Here is a 14,682-nt window from a genome sequence, read left to right as displayed (position 1 = left end):
GGTATGTTTGCAGAATTTCTGTTGTTTCAGCAGCACAACTTATTTCGAATTGGTTTTAGTACACTTGTAAAATCTCAAAAATTATGAAATTTTGGGAAATAACATATTTTTATGTTTACTTTATGTCTGAAAATTTTCATGCATATCGGATGAACAATGAATATTTGGTGAATTTGAAGTCTCAGGTCTATATTGGACATTTTCTGCAGTTTCTAAAGCACCTCTCTTTTCGAATTCATGTTTGGCTCGCTTAAAATTTTTAAAATCATGAAATTTTGCGAAATAGTGGCCATATATGTCTAGTGCATACCTAAAAATTTTCATGACAATCTAAAGAGAATTGAGTTTTTAGTGAATTTGCAAACTAAAGTAGTACTGCTGAATTTTGGTACTTCAAAACTAGTTTTGTTATGTGATATTGTTTCACTGATTTGTGTACATCTATTGGTACCAATTATTGTACAAGTTTATGGTTCCAATATGTCCTTATGTTATGCAAATTCTCAATACTAATGAATTTTATAAACAACACTGATTAAATTTTGATTTAAAGATTTATTGGTTTGTTTTGCTTAAACCAATGTTTTGTTTGGTCATCAATTCTGATTATGATGATAATTGTCTTCTGAGAAAATTGGAAAGTGGAATCAGTTTACTAATTGATCATTTTGGTCCCTATTGAATAACTGAATAACCATGTTTCCTCTTTCGAGAACTCTATTGTTCAATGTCAACAACGACATACTTTTTGTGTCTGATTGAACCTTTTGAGAATCATTGAATATCCAACAAAACGGTTATTTAATACTGTTCTAAAAGATTATTTTGAAAAATCAAAATTCTAATTTATATGGTGAATACTTTTGTTCCAATGGGAAATTCAGGAAATCACTCACCAATTATAAATTAGTAATATAACAAATCATAAAATACTTTTAACATATGTTCATCTGGCCAAAGCTGTTGAAGCTATATGTATTTTGTGTATTTTATGTTTTGGCTAGCTATGCAGGTATTTTCTTTGCATGATTAGTTTCTGCCCAAAGGTGTAACAATCATGCAATTTGGAGTTGGTTCGATCCTCCACAACTCGACTACTTCCATGATGAATCTTGCAGAATCGAGAATGAGTAGGTAAATTTGCCAATCTTTTGCCTTAATTTTCTATGAGTTCTAAATTGGATTAAAATTATTGTTGAAAAAAAAATGATGTTATTGAGATATCTAAGTGTTTATTTTAATTGAATTTGTTTTAGAATTAAAACATAAATTTTGAGTTTGGATTCTCTTATTAGGTTTCATTTTAATTTATGACCTAATCATTAACACATATGTGAGTCTTCTCTCTTACACTAAAATAAATTTTGTAGCCATTGGTTTATCTAATCACTTGTCACTTTTATTGATTAATGATGTTGAGATATTGTTCCTTATATAATCCTAATTTTGATACATATAGATTGGTTTATTATGTCCAAATCAACTATTTTGTGACTCAGCAAATTTATTTAAGAAATTTTCGTGTTTTGAGCATATTAAAGATTGTAAATTGGTTTTATTTAAATTATGATTAAATCTGAAATTTTGGTGGAGCTTGGGAAATATTGATGGAGTTTTGCATACCTTGCAACGTGTCCTGTTTGATTACAATTTTGATAGATTTTTCTAACTTCAAACTTTGTAAAAATTTGCCATGTTATGTTATATAATGGATTGTGTACACTATCTTTATTGATTCAACTAGCCTATATTTTGTTATATGAAAATCACTTTCTCTAGTGTTTAATCTTGCAATTTTGAGTGTTTGCCCAAGTGGGAGAAATAATGTATTATGGGCTTCACACTCATCAATTTTGCATGCTTTTTAATCGTCATAGTTTTGGTAGATAAAACGTACATTATCATACTATTTTATATTTTATATATGCAACTAATCTTGTAAGAAATTCAAGAAGGGTTAATGAGTATATTCTGCTCAAAAGTGTTTTGCTTATTAATTCTTGTTTGTTGTTCAAGAAATTGGACTTGTGATTTATATGTTATTAAGGAATAATTAATCTGCTCAAAAGTGTTTTCTTATTCAGTACAACTATAAATCAATGTATAGTGAAACATGGAATTGACAAGATTGTATATACTTCATCTGCTCAAAAGTGTTGAAGCTATATAAGTTTACCCTTGTATTTTATGTTTTAGCTATGCAAACCTAATATAATTAGTTTATGTCCAAAGATGATTCTGGAATTATATGTTTTTTGATGCATTAAAAAACATTCAGTTAAAGTTTTCTATTTCTGTCAATTGTTAGATGAACAAAACTGACCAAATAATTTTGTATAGTTTTTCAGTCACGAGAATCACTTCCCTACAAACATCTAAAATAAAGATGTTGAGCTCATAAATTTTATGTTTTAGATCCCATGACTAATGTTTTGCTAATGGGTGTATTTGAAAGGTGTCTGTTTCATTTTATAGGCATTTATAAAGTTTTTTTTCACTCTCTTAATCAGTGGGAGTAATAATTTGTTTCTCTACTAATCAGTGGGAGTAAGAGATTACCTTTTGTGTTAAAAATTTGAAGTGTTAGTGGCTGATATTTTAAGAGTAAATTTTGTTTAAGTTTTGTTCATAAGTTTTAATAAGAGATCCTGATTTTGTAAATAGTATGTCGTATTTTACTTGTTCTCTTATCGTATTCTAAATTGACAGAAAAGTTGGATGTTGTTACCAACGTTGTTGAGTTCTTTTGTGAACTACTTTTGTACTGAAATATATTTTTCATATTATCAGTTCGACTATTGTGAGCTAATGTTTTGGCTATTAGCTCTTGATATTATGAATTTGTTAGTAACATAGTGCTTTGAGTTGAGTGTGCATGTAATCATGGAGTGCAAGGAACTGTCCAATGTGTGCCTTGTTTTCTTTGGTTCTGCACTTAGTCTCAAAGTGACAAGTTACTTGAAAGGTATGATTGCATACTTTAGTGGACTCAAGTGATCACCATATATATTTATCTCGTTAAGGTATTCTCATTGACATTCAAGTGGGAGAATGTAAAACCATTTTGTGAATGACAATGAATTATGCCGAGAATAATTGAGGGAATATTGACTTGGCAATCAAGTTAATAAAATCTCTAGGACTCTCGGTGCCTTAAGGAAATAAACATATTGGAGTCCTAATTACATGCAATCAATTAAGGGCCTTTATTAAGTAAATACAAGGAATAAGAGTCATGATGGGACTATAATTGATGAGATATGATTTGGGTTGATATCCTTTCCGATAATAGGGAGGAATTGATTGAAACCCTAGCTATATAACCTATGAGCCGTCCCTGCTTCCATACCGATAGAAACTCACGAAAACTATAAGCCTATTTCGATAGTAGAGTTCATTCAGAGGTACTGGAAGTAGAAGACTACTTCTACTTTGTTCGCAAGGATCAAAGGTTTCACCTTCATAACCATGTCTTCCGAATTCTACAGATAAGTTCAATATAATTAGTCGATCTCTATTTCATATTGATTTTGATTTATTCGTGATCCTAATGTCTTGTTGTTGTGATTTCAGAATATGTCTTACATATTCCTAATGGAACAGTGGCTGACCATCTCCATGGGAAACGTGTGGAATCCGGCTCTCTTAGTTGGCCTGTTCGATTGAGCATCGCCATAGAGACAGCTGATGCACTGGCTTTCCTCCATCGCAATGATGTTATACACCGTGATGTCAAGACCAACAATATTCTCATAGACAACGACTTTTGCGTGAAAGTGGCTGATTTCGGTCTGTCGAGATTGTTCCCCAACGATGTCACCCATGTGTCAACCGCTCCGCAAGGGACTCCCGGCTATGTCGATCCTGAGTATTACCAGTGCTATCAACTCACAGACAAGAGTGGCGTATATAGCTTTGGGGTGGTCTTGATCGAGCTTTTATCGTCTTTACAAGCCGTGGACACCAACAGGCACCGGCATGACATAAATTTGGCCAACCTGGCTGTCAACAAAATCCAAAACCATTTAGTGAATGAGCTGGTGAATCCTCATCTTGGGTATGAAACAAACTACTCTGTTAGGCAAATGACAACAGCTGTGGCAGAATTGGCGTTCCGGTGTTTGCAACAGGAGAGGGATATGCGACCAACCATGGACGAAGTGTTGGAGGGTTTGAAAGCAGTCCAAAACGAAGATCTTGGTTCAGAAAACGGCGAAGCAGTGGGGCTGGATATCCGATCAGACGAGGTTGAACTTTTGAGGAATATGCCACCCCCGCTTTCACCGGACTCGAATGGAGCTGATAAATTGGTTAGCGGCTCTACCACACCCAGTTCCTTTTAGCAGTAGAGATTTCCATATCCTCCTTCCTGTTTTTTTCAGTGAGTTTCAGCCTTCAGTTCTAAAATAGATGGTAAAAAGTATTGTATACACTCATAAGCAGATGTTAAAACTTGAATGTCGTTCTATATTGCGGGTTGGTTTTCGTTTGATGTTGATGCAAGATACTTTGGAGAAGCATCATCACTATTTGGTGCATGCTAGGCAGCAATGTACATAAACATATGAAGCTTTTTACTTATTCTCTTATCAGCTTTACGGATTTGAGTTTAGTTAAGTTGGCTGAAGCAGTGTGCTCGACCTTCCACACCCAAATTTGAATCTCCTCTCTATAATTTAGATGAATTTAGTGTAATATCATTTGTAAAAAAATAAAATACATGATTTTTTTGGTAATTCATTCCTTTAAGAATGATTTTTTTTTGTCGGATAAATATGATTTTTTATCCGGTGTCACTTGCCAATACAACCATAAAATCAAGCCGCGTCAAAAATACTTCGGATGTTCAAGAAGTACTGCTGTTCTACGACTGTCCCCCGCTTAACATTCTTCTTCCAATTCAGCCCACAAGTCAGTTCAATTGCAGCATAAACAGTATTGCCACTTCCGTTAATTACTTTGTCACAAATTTAGGGCTGCTGAATATTAGTGGTAACTGCAAAACGACCGTCACTGCCAGCATTTCTCAATCTGCAGCTGCAAATCTGGTGTTGAATTCGTCCAAGGATAATCTGGTTGCTGCACTTGATTCCGGGTTTGGGTTGAAGTGGGATGCAAGTAATACCTTGTGTGACCAATGTCGAGGGTCAGGGGGCCAGTGCGGGCACATGATAGGATCAGACATGGTATAAAAGGGAAGTTGCAAGAAAAGTAATGCAGGAAATAGAAAAGGAAATCAAAGGAAATTCATATCTTCATTCATACTCTCTTTACATCATAAAAAGGGTTTTAATACACCCAAAGATAGCTAGGGTTTGAGGTATGGATGGGCCTAATAGTATTACCTAAGTAGTGGGCTTAATGGGTAGTAATAACAATAGATAGTCTAACTAGTTATAACCAAAGCCCAATAGCTTAGAGTCGCATCAGGACAATATATCTTCAGCTGAATTCACCTGCTTCTGTAAGGATGGACATGCTCCCTCAAACTGTAAAGGTATGCGCCTAAACATCTTTCCACTACGTTTATGATAGAATTAGACTATCAGTCTAACCCAAAACCAATTAGTAATATGTAGAATAAACTTTAGATTCCTGACTAGGATTGATGCGCTCAACAATCTGGGTCTTAGACAATACACTGGTGTTTGAAGGGTTAGATTGACATCCCTTTTTAGTTTTTGTCCTCCAATTTTAGTACTTTGTACTATGGCAAGGCTTCCTCAGCAACCAATGCGCTGCCTCAAATTAGAGAACCATCTACATTTGTTAGAATAAGTACATATTCTACTCTAACAAGTTAATAGAGCGAACGGATATGAAATTAGAATTTGATAGAGTACATAACTTCTTATAAGGACATGCAAGGTCCCCTTCTATCATCAATGTGAGATTTTTCTCAACACACACATAGACAACATAAATGGGTTGACATTTATTCTCAACACACTTCCTCACATGTGTCAGCCTTTGTTGACTTTGATGATTGTATTCTAAGTGCAGAGCGACTTAGGTTTACAAATCGGACAAGGATTGTCTGCCCTCCACTTCCGGTGCCCTTCCTGTGCCCTCCTGTTTGTGTGGTCACGGTTAAGCCACGTCAACATTTTATATTACTATTCATTTTTGTCTTATTATACCTATAAAAAAACAATATAAAATATTGATGTGGCTTAACCGTAACCACACAAAACGAAGGCACGGAAAAGACACCAGAAGTGGAGTGCAGACAATCATTGTCCTTGCAAATCCAAGATTAAGCCAATTATTCTATTAAGGTGGCTGATCTGTTAGCTATATGCGTAGTCTCATAGGACAAGTGTATGCTTTAGATTACTAGTTTTTGAATTAAAGGGCTGATATTACTCTAAAGTAGCTGGAATTGTCTGGAATTGTCTTTTAGCGAAGGACAAGTAGGATAAAGTTGTATGAGGTATCCAATGTTGATATGAATGAAAAATATCTGTGCTTGCTGCTAGGATTAGCACTGCATATTCCTTATTCTTGTTGCTTGTCAATTTTCAGAAATACATCACACCAAATCATGATCTAAAATATCCATAATATCTTGATATTTTTATAGAAATTTTCGTGTTTTTAGATTACCGATTTTTTTTTTTACTACCGATATTTCCAATATCATCGATATTTTAGACCTTGCTAAGTCACTCATGTATCTTACCATGCAATGTAAAAAGTGTAAAATATTGTACTAATTCATTATATATAAATGATTATGGTGTGTTTAAATTTCTTTCATTAATTACTACATATTTTCTACACCCATAATGTTTGTCAGCTCTCTATATAATCAACTTAAATCAGTTATATCTATCATGCAATGCATTTCTTTCCAATTTTTTGTGATAAACTAATAGATAATTGACTAAATAAACATCCTGCAAAGTTTCAATAAAAATTTTCAAATTTTTCTTATAATTTCCATAGTTTTTATTCAATTTTTATCGATATCGATAATATCTCGATATTTCCATAAAAATTCCCGTACTTTTGGACCGGCGATATTTCCGATATCATCGATATTTAATACCTTCCACCAAATACACATTATCAGCTCAATGCTCCCACTCATCTTCCTTTTCTTTTTCTTCTGCTCCGTCGACGTTACGACTTCATTCCCCGCCGATGCCGACCTCTCCAACTGCACCCAAAACTTCGAATGCGGGCCCTTCCGGAACCTCACCTACCCCTTCACCGGCGGGGCCCGACCCTCCTACTGCGGCCCGCCGGAGTTCCACCTCAGCTGCATCGACGACACGCCCGAGTTGACCATCGCGGCCCTGAGCTACCGGGTTCTCAAACTCGACCCGGTTCACCAGAACCTCACCCTCGCCCGCTCCGACCTCTGGAACTCGACCTGCACCGACAAACTCGGGAACTCGACTCTCGAGTCCGAGTTCTTCACCTACGATGATGACGAAGACATGGACGTCACCATTTTCTACGGCTGTAATTCCACCTTAATCAGTCCTAAACCTGAAAACTGGTTTTTCTGCGACCTTAACTTGACTTTCGACGACGCTTATTACGTGATCGGGCCGGCGCCGCTCGATCCGATCATGAGCGGGTTCAAGTGCTCCGTCGGGATTACGGTGCCGATTCTCAAAACCACGGCGGCGGTGCTGGTCGGCAACCGGTCTCTGTTTGGAGAGGCGATCAAGACCGGCTTCAATGTCCATTATACCAACCCGTACGAGAAGCAGTGCGCTAAGTGTCTCAATGTCAATGGGCTTTGCGGGTTTGACTCGGATAAGAACCGACCCGTTTGCATTTGCGGCAATCGAGTCTGTAATCCAGCAGGTATTTCTTTTTCTCGGGTATTGTAGAGTTTACTTCTAGTAGTTTTGGGCAAGTTTTAGGCTGTGCTTGGAGTGCCCAAATTTGAAAATTTACTGTGTTTTGGTATTTTTCCTGACCTCGCAAAACGAGAAGCCTACTTAACTTGGTATCACCCTTTAAAGTTCTTCTAAGTTTGCTCCCCTTCTTTGTTTTCTCAAACCAGTGCTGTAACCATGTTCAATACCAATTAACCTTCTCACTCTTATTGTGGGCGCTCACAATTCCATCCAGTTTCTTTCATATTACCATGACAAAACCCATGTGGCTTTCCATGGGAAACGAAACTTCAAAGTGGGTGCCCTCTTTTTTCTGATTTCTTTTCGATTTGGTAACCAATTATCTCTTCATAATATTCAAAGCTGGGGGCATATGAAAGATGAGTTCTGTTTTTATTCTAAAAAACAAATAAAGCTTCAGAAGAGGTAGACCCAAAAGTGACGGTGCTGTACAGGGACAATGGACAATGGAAACTTTGTTGTCAATGATGATATAGGAGCTGATCAATTGTTATAGCAGAGCTTTGATCACCTTTGTGATACCCTGCTACGAAGCCAGCTCCTGGGATACGGTATTAATTCTGGAAGGAGGACTGCCATGACTTCCTGGAAAAGTGAAAGCGATCCGTCAACTGCAAGACTGCAAGACCTCACTCATATGCAGGTAGGGTTCAAAGTACCAGATTCTCATGAGTTTGTGTCTTTGGATTCTGACAGCACATCCGCCGACTGCAAGACAGTGCGCCTAAATAATTGTTCTTACAAAGCGTATGCACTTTTTTATAAAATAGGGTGCTTAATCTGGTCCAAACACCTCACTCATATGCAGGAGTTTCCCTCTGATGGCGTAGATGTTTATATTCACCAAGCATGCACAGAACTAGCATATGAACTAATGATAATAGTGCTTGATGCCTTTTTTTTTTGGGTTCAAAAGTGCTTGAAGCCTTGGACAACTCTATTTATCAAGCAGTAACTTTTCTCTTCCTATATATCTCATGCTTGTTTTTGTATTGTAATTTTTACAGGTAAAGGAAAGCCAATAAAGTTAATTGCGAGCCTTACGGTTGTTTGTTTTATCGGTGTATTGGGTGCCATAGTGTTCGGTTTCTGCAGAATGAGAGCTAAGCAAAAAGGTAATTAAGTGAAAGAGATCGAGGTGTTGGATTAATATAATGCATTAGCAGATTATCTCTCAAAACTTTGTAAGTTGTTTTGCTTTGATTCAGTGTTCGCTGTGTATAATTGCAAAATCAGGACACATCAAATTAACAAGGAAACACATCAAAATAACAAGGGACACCCTTCAAGAATATATAGGTGGAAAACATGATCTGTCTGAGTTAATGATCTATGATTTTGATAGCATATTAGTTGCTACGGACAGTTTCAGCATAGAAAACAAACTCGGGCAAGGAGGCTTTGGTCCAGTTTATTGGGTAATTATTATTATTTTTATGATAGGTACAGAGAGACAGACATGAATGCAATGATTTATTTGTCGACTTTGCGTAGGGTAAGCTAGCAGAAGGGAAGGAAATAGCAGTAAAAAGACTGTCCAGTACCTCAGGGCAAGGTGTAGTGGAGTTCAAGAATGAAATGTTATTGATCTCCAATCTCCAACACAAAAATCTTGTCAGAATCATGGGTTGCTGCGTTAAAGAGGATGAGAAGTTACTGATTTATGAGTTCATGCCAAACAAAAGCTTGGATACTTTTCTTTTCGGTTAGTTTCAATGCACTTTACTGCAATTTCTTATCTTTAGATTCTAATCGGTGGATTGATCGATTATTTGATGATCAGATTCGACGAGAAGAGCAGTGCTTGATTGGGGTACACGTTTTAATATTATTCAAGGTGTTGCCAGAGGGCTTGTTTATCTCCATCACGATTCGTATTTGAAGGTAATACATAGAGACCTAAAAGTGAGCAACATTCTTTTGGATGAGAAAATGAACCCAAAAATTTCAGATTTTGGATTGGCACGTTCAGTTGAAGGGACACAGAATTTAGAAAATACTCAGAGAGTTGCCGGAACGCGGTAAGATTCATGCCTTTCTATATATTGTTGAACATGTCATTCGCAACCAAAAGTTCTAATGGTTAGCATTGCATCATGAAATCTTAACCGACTCCTCCTGTTTGGATAAAAACTGCTAATTAGTTGCATCGATCACATTACATAAGTATTTTTTGGTAACAGTGTTCTTAAAAGGAAGAAACCAAACACTTATGTCAGCTACATATATACTAATGAGTTTCATGTTCACACAGTGGATATATGTCTCCGGAGTATGCCATGGGTGGAATATTTTCTCAAAAATCTGATGTCTACAGCTTTGGGGTCTTGGTATTGGAGATTATCAGCAGCAAGAAGAATACCGCCTTCTATATCTATGATCGACAGCTAGGCTTACTAGCCTATGCATGGCAGCTATGGAAGGAAGGCAGGGAATTGGAGTTGGTAGATGAAATGCTGGCGGCTGAATCAGATTCGGCTTCAGAAGTAATGAAATGTGTGCATATTGGGCTGCTTTGTGTACAGGACAATGCGATGGATAGGCCGAGCATGCAGGATGTAGTTTTTATGCTAAATGGTTCCACAACTGTAATTGGTGGTGCACAACCTAAGCAGCCTCTATTCACTATCCAAAACACAGTCTCTCATCCTCAACCACAGCCTTCGAATACTTTCCTCACAAATGAAGCTACAATGACACTGATTGAAGGACGCTAGATGTATGCACCTGACAGTGGTGGAGGTTGGCCAATCCTGCTTGCTTATGCGGCATATCTGTAAGACTGTAATGCCCCTTATGTTTGTGACCGGAGACAGACTATTTCCTAGATGTTTTTGAGGCACCCTTCTGGACCTATATATATTTCCATTGTGGATGGATTTTTTGAATGCAATTTCTACTCAGATAATTAAAAAAAAATGAGACTATAGTTATACTTTTTATTTGGAAGGAATTAGAGAGGATTAGCTATGAAGGAAATTCATCCCTTGTAATCCTACATTATCGAGAGATTGAAACTCATAAGTTTTCTTTATGATTAATTGATCTTCTATGTTTCTAGGCTAACATAATTTTTACCTTAATTTAGCGGTTTATCTATTTCAATTTAATTTTAGATATCAAAGAAGGCTTTAATATAGCGCCTGTTGAACTATGGTTGTTAGTGCAACAGCATGGTTGTCTAAACTATGGTTGTTAGGCCCTTTTTCAACTACTTAATTAAAAGTAAACAACCCTTACAGAGAGTCTTCGAGACCGATAGGTAGGTGGGAGTTAGATGAACGGGCACGATCTAGTTTTTGAGAAACCAGGATCCTCTCCGGATCCATTCCCTAGGATCCTAGGGATACCGCAATCTTGTCTGTTCATTTTATATCGTACGGTCAGTTTTTATTAAGTACTATTCATATTTGAATTTTAAATTTTATATTTAAATGATTTATGACCGTACGATATACGATGAACGGACATGATTGCAAGATCCCTAAGGAATGGATTCGGAGAGGATCCTGGTTCGTTTTTGAGGCCATTAAAATCTGTATGTCTTTTCTTGTTGGCAAGCCCTTAATACGTAAACTAATTTGGCTTGACTTGTAGCCGATAACTCCAAACAAAAAAAAAAATCACCCGTAGAGCCAGAGGAGAAGAAAATTCTAGATTTGCGTTAAATAAAATCTTTTGATCAAGTCAACAAAATTTTATGAGGCATTAAGACTACAGTTTGTGGTATTATTTTTCTTTAGTATTTTTTAGGAATATGATATCCACACATCTTATTTTACTCTCACACACCTTTTTAATTTTCGGTCGTCAGATGAGATAAATTGAAGAAAATCAACGGACAGAAATTATCAAAGGTGTGTGAGAAGTAAAATGGGGTGTGTGGATAGCACACCCTATTTTTTAATGTGTTCAGGAAACAAGTTATACGTCACATGTTATTATATAATTGAAGAGATTAAAACAAAATCTCTTCAAATTATATGATGACTTGTAATGTACGACTCCGTATTTTCGGCACATTGAAAATCTTTTCGTAAAAGTTGGAGGTTAAAAATTAGATTAGCTGGCTAGTTCAATACTAAATTGTGGTTTCTCCATTTTGTGTCTTAATCCAGATTCTCACCTTATTACTACAGTCTAATGGTATTCTTCTTGAGAGATTCTAACACATCCCCTTTATCTTGTCACAGACTCCTCTTAAATAATGGTTGTTATATTAGATAAATCAAATCAAAACAAACGAATAAGATTTAACATGAGTATGTGAGAAACTAGAAATGGTGTGCGTGCGTTTGTTTATCACTTCCCTTGCTTATTTATCACTTCTCTCCCTCTTTACTTATAGGTAAAAGGTATTAAGTTTAAATTTCTTGAATGATAAGTTCGGTATCAAATTATAAATTACCTATTATGTACCTTAACCCAAATCCTTAGCTCCCAATATTTTGTATAAACACTAAAAGATGCAAGTGATGGTATGCCTTAGTACTTAAGGATTTTTTTTAATGTACTATATTCCGAGTTCAAACATTTTTCTTTCTCTTAGTATAAATTATTTAAAATATTGCAGGTAATAAAAATAAATAAACAGAAAGATAAATAGTGAACAAAACGTCAAGTACTCATAATTTGTCCCATCCCTTTCTTTGAATAAGCTTTTCCTATAACGTCACTAGCTCCTCTCTCTCTCTCTCTAGTTCCTTCCCTTTGCCCAGTGTCACTCCAACTCCAACCACTACAACCAACTTAATTCATTTCATTTCTACCAAATACTTCCACTTTCCCAAAATATGAATTCCTGGTTTTTCTTCTCATCCCATTTCGCCTTCTTCGTTTTCATCAACTTTCCTTTGTCCTCAAGCTTCGATTCGTACACATATTGTAGTAACGCGTTTAATTGTGGAGACATCACAGAAGTGGGATTTCCCTTTTGGGGAGATGGAAGGCCGGAGAGTTGCGGCTATCCGGAACTGAAGCTAACATGCTCGAACGATGTTACCGCCATTGAGATTATGGGGGTCAAATACAGATTGCTGAAGATTAACCAAGGTGACCAGACACTCAAAATTGTAAGAGATGACTACTGTGACAAAGTTTGTTCGCCAAAGTTTGGGGATACCAAACTCAATTCCAAACTTTTTGACTACGTTGTTGGGTCTTCGGACGTCACTTTACTCTATGATTGTACTTCTAGCTCAAAAGCTGAAGATTTCAGCTGCCCCGACGATGAAGCTTATGAGGATGTGGCCGCTATAGCTGCAGATGTCCCGGAATCTCCGATCTGCAAGTCAAAAGTGGTTGTTCGGATTAGTGATGCAACGTTTTTCAGAATCTTTAGTATACAGAACGCGACGGCGCTTGAAGCTGTAGTGAGGGAAGGGTTTGAGGTGAAGTATAAGGTGGATAGTGAAAAATGTGGTGAGTGTGTTAGTTCAAAGGGTGTTTGTGGCTATGATTGGAATTTGAATGAAACTGTTTGTCATTGCGCAAATCAAGCTTCTGAGTCCCGGACTTGTTCCGCCGCCACAGCAGAGGCCATTGACAATCCAGCAGCAGTGCCACCACCAGCTAAAGGTATGAACTAACAACCCAATTAGCTATGCTTGGTTTTGCATTTCAAGCTGAATTTGGTTCTAATTAATAACTTGAATCCCTAACTCACACTATAATTAGAGGGAAAGAAAATATCAGTAGGCTAAAAAACTTTGCCACCTGGGTTCCTTACATCAACTTTTCTCTTTTGGTATTGCGATCGATCATTTTTGGACTTATATTACTTGCATAGAATCGGATTGAACTTATTCTGATTCATGACTTCCGTACGTGTTTATCAACACATACAATAAAAAAAAAATGTGAGTTCCACGTTACAGTTCGCAATTCAATACCTGAAAATCAAGAATTACATTGATCAGGCGAAGGTAGATGATCCTACCTCATCTTCTCTTCCTATTCCGAACGTCCTCTATTCGAAGTAGGTAAACATTCATTAGTACAATAACCACCTGCATTACTTTTTTTTGTCTATGGATTATGTGACTCCATTAAACATATGCCAAATCGAGGGAATGGGAGCATATATGGTTAGGAATTGCTTGAACAGCTAACTGACGTAGGAGCCTTAGAGAGTTGCCATGAGAGTTCAGTACCCTCAACCGAGTGTTGAAAGTACTAATTTTGGGAGACTGCATAATTTTTTTAGGAATACTTCAGTCCTTTGAATTTCAAGAATATTTTAGTCTCTTACTAGCCCCCAACGTGGAAGGGGTAATTTGTCTTCGAGAAATGGTTTGCAATGTGACCATCAACTAACAAGATATTTGAAACAAATGAAATAGCAGTAGAGAAAAAGAGAGAGATGTGTGTTATTTCACTTCATTGTGCTTTTATTTATAGTAGTATGGAAGGTAAATTCTTTATCCCAAATATGATTATAACTCTAATAAGATAATATGTAGTTTTAGAGATATCACATATATGATAGATTTACACGATTACATTTTTAATCTAATATGACTGCAACAAAAGGCAGATTATGGACTGACCAAAAATATAGCTAGGCAGATAATTAATGTTAAGCTTCCATAACAATTAGGGGGACATATACTTTAGTGGTTAAATTAATGCTTAAATTTGTCCAAGTTTGATGGCTTGCCCCTTACAAATTATAATGAAGCTAGTTCAAGTTGGAAGGATCAAGTCTTAATCGGGAATTGTTTTGTCAATATATTATAATAGGAACTATTGAAAAATTTCAAGAGTTTTAAGAACCGTCGTTTTTAAATTTTAAATCTAATTATAC

At 36.4% G+C, this 14,682-nt stretch overlaps 2 protein-coding genes across 8 annotated transcripts in view; both read left to right on the top strand.

The window, feature by feature from the left end:
* The window catches only part of LOC126609648 (LEAF RUST 10 DISEASE-RESISTANCE LOCUS RECEPTOR-LIKE PROTEIN KINASE-like 1.3), a 100,430-nt gene that overhangs the window by 72,919 nt on the left and 12,829 nt on the right, over nucleotides 1–14,682 (top strand). Inside the window, exon 1 of one of the 7 annotated variants that reach the window (XM_050277513.1) lies at nucleotides 7,053–7,154. The exons of 5 other annotated variants lie outside the window; for them this stretch is intronic. In XM_050277513.1, coding sequence (XP_050133470.1) covers nucleotides 7,080–7,154 — 75 coding nt within the window. In that variant the 5' untranslated portion in view covers nucleotides 7,053–7,079. Of the gene's footprint in view, nucleotides 1–7,052; nucleotides 7,155–12,555; nucleotides 13,455–14,682 lie in introns of those variants that run through there. One more of the 7 variants, XM_050277511.1, reaches the window with a different exon arrangement.
* LOC126609654 (cysteine-rich receptor-like protein kinase 44) lies at nucleotides 7,504–10,929 on the top strand. The gene is made up of 6 exons (XM_050277528.1): nucleotides 7,504–7,821; nucleotides 8,885–8,992; nucleotides 9,114–9,295; nucleotides 9,372–9,582; nucleotides 9,661–9,898; nucleotides 10,132–10,929. The coding sequence occupies exons 1-6, from the start codon at nucleotides 7,581–7,583 to the stop codon at nucleotides 10,592–10,594; spliced, it is 1,443 nt and encodes a 480-aa protein (XP_050133485.1). The 5' UTR covers nucleotides 7,504–7,580; the 3' UTR covers nucleotides 10,595–10,929.

The sequence above is a fragment of the Malus sylvestris genome, chromosome 17, assembly GCF_916048215.2.
Source record: "Malus sylvestris chromosome 17, drMalSylv7.2, whole genome shotgun sequence".
Taxonomy (NCBI): domain Eukaryota; kingdom Viridiplantae; phylum Streptophyta; class Magnoliopsida; order Rosales; family Rosaceae; genus Malus; species Malus sylvestris.
Note: the sequence above shows the minus strand (reverse complement) of the source record. Positions and strands in the feature narration are given on the sequence as shown.

What these genes read in the sequence shown, in the direction of transcription:
- LOC126609654 (XM_050277528.1), top strand. Translation starts at nt 7,581, where the DNA reads ATGAGCGGGTTCAAGTGCTCCGTCGGGATTACGGTGCCGATTCTCAAA. An exon ending in AATGAGAGCTAAGCAAAAAG is followed by an intron (nt 8,993 to 9,113) that starts GTAATTAAGTGA and finishes TTGCAAAATCAG; the next exon opens with GACACATCAAATTAACAAGG. An exon ending in CTTGGATACTTTTCTTTTCG is followed by an intron (nt 9,583 to 9,660) that starts GTTAGTTTCAAT and finishes TTTGATGATCAG; the next exon opens with ATTCGACGAGAAGAGCAGTG.